Here is a 5,074-nt window from a genome sequence, read left to right as displayed (position 1 = left end):
CTTAACTCAGAGACGTGGTTGGCTGTGGTGCAGGGGTCTGTCTCTTCCTAGGCAGTGCGAAGAATCTCCAAGCTGCCCCGCCCCTAACCTCCCATCTCTACCCTACTCTCCTCCCTCTCTGTTTCCTCACCTCCTGGGGCGAGCAAGGAGCCCGAGGGAAGGCCTTGGGGATGACGGGTGGGCCCCTTGCTCTCCAGTCTCCAGGGTCCCTCCCATCTGAACTCCAGCCCAAGCGGAACTGACTGGACCCTTTCCCACCCTGAACTCACCTCTGAGAACTGGGACTGGGTGTCAGAGATGGACAAGCAGCTCCCTACAGATTTGTAGTGTGACCTCTGCTGCTCAGATGGCAGGGGGCCCAAGGAGGCTCCAGGATTTCACGGGCACCAGTGAGAGATGGGGTCACCGCCTCCTGGCCCCCTCCGCCCCTCTCCCAGAGGTGCGTCTGTTTCCCAGATCCCGAGGTGATGTGTCTCAACCTGATTCCAGTAGAAGGCGGGTAAGCAGAGTGGGACAGATGCTGAGAATCTCCGGGAGGGAGGATGGGGACTTTGATAGGATGGGGCTGGAGTCTAAGGCCCAGACTGGGATGTGACTGGGGTGTGTGTGTGTGTGTGTGTGTCAAAGTTGCCACATGAAACTCTCTCCTCTAGTCCTACCCGCTGTCTCTGAGCCTCCATCCCTAGAGGTGGGAGGCCCATGTTTGTTGAGAGAAGAGGATTGGACCAGAGGTTTTTCTGAGGTAGGCTTTCTGTATATCAGAGAGCTCAAATTGGAGAGGAGGGGGGGAGGGGTGGGCTCAGGGATCAGAGGGGGCGCAGTGGAAGGTGTCATGTCGGGGAGCAGCTGGGAAGAAGTCGAGAAAGTGGGATGGGGCCGAGCGTCCAGGGGAAGCCATGGACTCCTACCAGTCCTTGGGCGTCCACCCACAGACCTCTGTGGAGCCCTGCTGAGTGGTTCTTATCTCCACTTTCTACAGGGACTCTCAGGAGCTTCTCCAAGGCAGCTCTTTGGAGTGGTCCCTGGGAACCACGTGGTGGTGGGCGGGTCCACCTGCAGGGAGGCGGGACCAGGTGTGTGTCCCTCCTTGAGGCGCTGATTGGAGAACAGAGAACAGAGAGATCTCATGTAACTTTCTCCTTCCCCGGGAATTCTTTTGTGACCCTCAAGCACTCTGGGGTCCTTCTGACATCCCATCCCTTCAGACTCCCAAGAGTGAAAGGGCAGGTCGTCAAGAGGGCAGCCGCTGCCCTGCCCCTCTCCTGCCCTCAGGGTCCTAGAGAGGCTGCCTGGGCCAGCAGGCTGGAGAGCAAGAGACTGATGACGGATGTCCGTATGTCCGTGCTGCCCTCCCCTTCCTGTTCCATCATCATTCATGCATAAGCCGGCCTGCTTCTCTAGCATCCAGACATCAGGACACCCCTTCCTCCACCGCTCCCCCCCTGTCCCCAGTTAGGAGTGATGGAGGAGGAGGGGGAGAGTCCAACACCCCTCCCACCCTTTCTTGCTGCGAGACCACACAAGTTCAAGAAAATGACCAATGACAAAGGATCAGCGTCCATGGGGGTGACTTTATCGGGTTGTTCAGTGCAGTTCTGGGGGGCAAGCTACCTCCCGGCACCCCGCAGTCACCTCTCCCCAGATCGGTCAGGAGGAGATCACCTCCCCCCAAGGGATGGGTATTCAGGGAGCTCTTCAATATATCAAGAAGACACACAGACAGATGGGGTGTCGTCAAGGAAGGGGAGCAAGAAGCCCTGAACTGGGGGGTGTCCTCTAGGGGGTCCCAGGAGAGGAGTTGGGGGGGGCAGGAAGGTGCTGTGGGGGTGTGGCAGCTCTCCGTGGAGGTAGGAGGACAGAGGAGAAGAGAGGGGGCATCCACAAGGCCACACCTCAGCTTTCTGGTGGCACCCCCAGCTCAGTCCCCCCATTCTCCCACCACAGTTGGTTCCTCTATCCCCGCCCTGCGGCAGGTCCTGCCCGTCGTTCACACCCTCCTGGCCTCCGCACCTGTCCCTCTTTTCTGCCCAAAGGCCTCTTCACTGTTCAAGAGTCAGTGCAAAGACCTTCAGTGTGTTGGCTATGTTGAGGTTGCCCTCGGCGGGGCGGAGGCTCCCTCCTCGGTGCTCCACAACCCCCTCCTCCTCGCTGCTGGTTTGCACACAGACTCCTCGCCATCATTCTCTCCGGGAGGGTCTGCCGCCCCTCCAGGTCCGGGGACTCGGGAGCTTGGTGTGCGCTGGGTCTAGCACAGTCCAGGCACGATGGAGTTGGTCAAGGGATGCGAGATCAGTTGTTTAGGGGAGACAAAGGCAGGAGAGGGGGTTGGGGTGACGTAGCAGAGGGCTCAGGGCAAGGAGATGGCAGAGGGATAGGAGGGTGGGCTTTGGGGCTAGGAGGCCTGCTCCCTGACCATCAGATCACTGTGCTGAGAGTGGACGAGCCCTCCGAGCGAACGGGCAGTATCGCGGCCGGCTTCCGGGGACACCGGGCCTCATCTCGGTTCTGCCACAGGTAGTGGACCAGGTAGGCCACCACCAGCACGAGCCAGCCCCCCATGGTGACCAGCAGGGCCACGTCGGTGCTCCGCTGGGCTCCACCCGGCCCCGGCCCACACAGCTCTTCCTCCCCTGCCAATGGCAGGAACTCCTGTCCCACGAGGTCTGACCGCGCGCCGGGGCCACACACGATGCCTGTCCCGGTGCCCGGCAGGAGCCGCACCCTCCTGAGCACCTCCTGGAGGGCGCAGTCACAGTGCCACGGGTTGGCGGACAGGTTCACTTGGACCTGCAGCCCAATGAAGGCCTCCAGGGGCACCGATGCCAGCTGGTTGGCAGAGAGGTCGAGGTGGCGCAGCGTGCCCGCCAGGCCCTGGAAGGAGGCCCCTGAGAGGTGGGCAAGGACATTATGGGACAGATCCAGCTCCTCTAGGACAGGCAGGTGCTGGAAGGCACCGGCTGGCACTGATGCCAGCTGGTTGGCATCCAGGTAGAGCTTTCGGGTGTCGTTGGGAATGCCAGAGGGCACGGTGCTCAGCCCTGCCTGGCTGCAGCGGAACGTCTGCTCACCAGCCTCCTCTGCCCTGTAGCAGCCCTGGGGAGCTGACTGGGGGCTTGGCACAGTGCCCCATGTGCCTATCACAAACAGGATGGGCAGGAGGTGACTGTGTGGCGGGAGCGTGGCCATAGGTTGGCATCGTCTTGGAGTGGAGTAGGACCTGGAGAAGAAAAGGCCCCCCGAGAGGAAGCGTGAGCAAAGAGAATGCCACCCCCAAGTGGGTCTCCTCTCCCCAGCCCCCTCTCAGGCATCTCTTAGGCTGGGCCCCTTTGGGGCTTTCTCAGGCAAAAGTGCCCCCTTGGGTTCCTGCCCTAGGACCCCCCAGGAGGACCCTTCATAAAGGGATCCTCTGGTGCTGAGACCCCTCTGGGTCTTGACCTTGACCTGTGGACCAAGGTCCTGTCGGCCATTCTGGGTCTGGGGCTTTAGTTAAGTTTCTGCCTCTCAGGGCTTGAGGTCTCTCGTCGGAATAGTCCCCTTCCCACAGCGTTCCTGGCCCAGACAGGCCGAGGGGACAAAGAGATCAGAAGGGCAGTCACTAGACAGGATGCAACTTAGCCCCCAGCCTCTATGTCTCTCGTCCCCTTTCCTGGGGCACCTGCCCTCTGCCTGCCCCAGCATGGCCCTCCCTCATCCTCTCCCCCTCCTGTCAGCCTCTCACCCCTGATGATGAAGGGAGAGCCCTCTCCCGGAAGTATCCACCTTGACGCTCGCCTCAGGAGACCCGCGTCCTCCTCCAGAGACCTGCCTGCTGGGCTGCTGGACGTTGGGGCTCAGGAGGGTTGGGTTTCCTGGCATACGACTCTGGGCCCCGGTGTCAGATAGCTGAGCCGTGGCCTGGCCAGCGATGCCAAGGGAGGGCAGATGCCAGTATCTGATATCGGTCGTGGGGAGACCATGCTGACCCATTTTCTCTCAAGACCCTGGTGTGGCGTCTTCCCTGGTCCCTCTCTAAGCCGGCCTGAGGCCGACACACCGCAATGCCTCTCCCTTCAGCACAGCTTGCTGCGCGCGCCGCCGGAGGATCTGTGCTTGACAGGCCTTGGGGGGCGGGGGACAGAACTGGGCTGGCTCTGTGCCATATCATTGCCTTCTGTGACCTTGCTCCCCCAACTCCAGGACCCACTCCACTCTCCTCTGCTCCTCCATGGCGCCCGTGGTGCCTTCTTCAATGGGAACAAACCTTCACCTTCTTCACCCCACCTTTCTCTTGGGTGGCCAGTACTCTCGCTGCCAGGGGGCGCTGTGGTCCAATGTTTGTTCTTGGCTGTTCTGGGAGATACTCACCCACACACTCACTCACTCACTCACTAACACACTCATTCACTCACTCACTCACTTACACACTCACTCACTCACTCACACACTCACTCACTCACTCACACACTCACACACTCAGTCACACACACTCACTCACTCACTCACCCACACACTCATTCACACACATACTCACTCACACACATACTCAGTCATTCACTCACTCACTCATTCATTCACTCACTCACCCACACACTCACTCACTAACATTCACTCACTTACATACTCACACACTAACTCACTCACTCACTCATCCACACACTCATTCACTCACTCACTCACTCACTCACAACTCATTCATTCATTCACTCACTCAATCATTCATCCACTTACATATTGACTCACTCACTCATTCACTCACATTCATTCACTCACTCACTCACCCCCTCATACACTCACTCACTCACTCACACACACTCACTCATTCACGCACACACTCACACACAGCCCAGGACCAGAAGGGCTTCTTCAAGGGCCCTGAAGTCTGAGTTTACCACTGTCCCTGTTTCTGGCGGCTCATTTTCATGGACTCCCAAGGTGCCAGGGGGTAAGAGGAGGGTCCTGGAGACGAAGATGTCTTATTTCTCAGGCCTCCTGATCACACGTTGCCACGCATTGGCAGACTGTTCCCTGACCCGCACCGAGCAGTGGGAAGAAAGGGTTCGAAGCCAGAAGGGGTGACTTTGGGCACACCAATCAC

The 5,074-nt window shown here is 59.4% G+C and overlaps 1 protein-coding gene across 1 annotated transcript; it reads right to left on the bottom strand.

Annotated features, from left to right (window-relative positions):
• Nucleotides 1–1,551: 1,551 nt before the first annotated feature.
• Nucleotides 1,552–4,414, bottom strand: LRRC3C (leucine rich repeat containing 3C). The gene is made up of 2 exons (XM_045299945.1): nucleotides 3,719–4,414; nucleotides 1,552–3,217 (listed from the first exon to the last, which is right to left on the bottom strand). Exons 1-2 carry the CDS (start codon nucleotides 3,964–3,966, stop codon nucleotides 2,416–2,418), a joined length of 1,050 nt encoding a protein of 349 aa, XP_045155880.1. The 5' UTR covers nucleotides 3,967–4,414; the 3' UTR covers nucleotides 1,552–2,415.
• Between the last annotated feature and the right edge of the window lie 660 nt (nucleotides 4,415–5,074).

This window comes from Echinops telfairi, unplaced genomic scaffold (assembly GCF_000313985.2).
Source record: "Echinops telfairi isolate 266 unplaced genomic scaffold, ASM31398v2 ScPeMD7_7458;HRSCAF=8496, whole genome shotgun sequence".
Lineage (NCBI taxonomy): Eukaryota > Metazoa > Chordata > Mammalia > Afrosoricida > Tenrecidae > Echinops > Echinops telfairi.
Note: the sequence above shows the minus strand (reverse complement) of the source record. Positions and strands in the feature narration are given on the sequence as shown.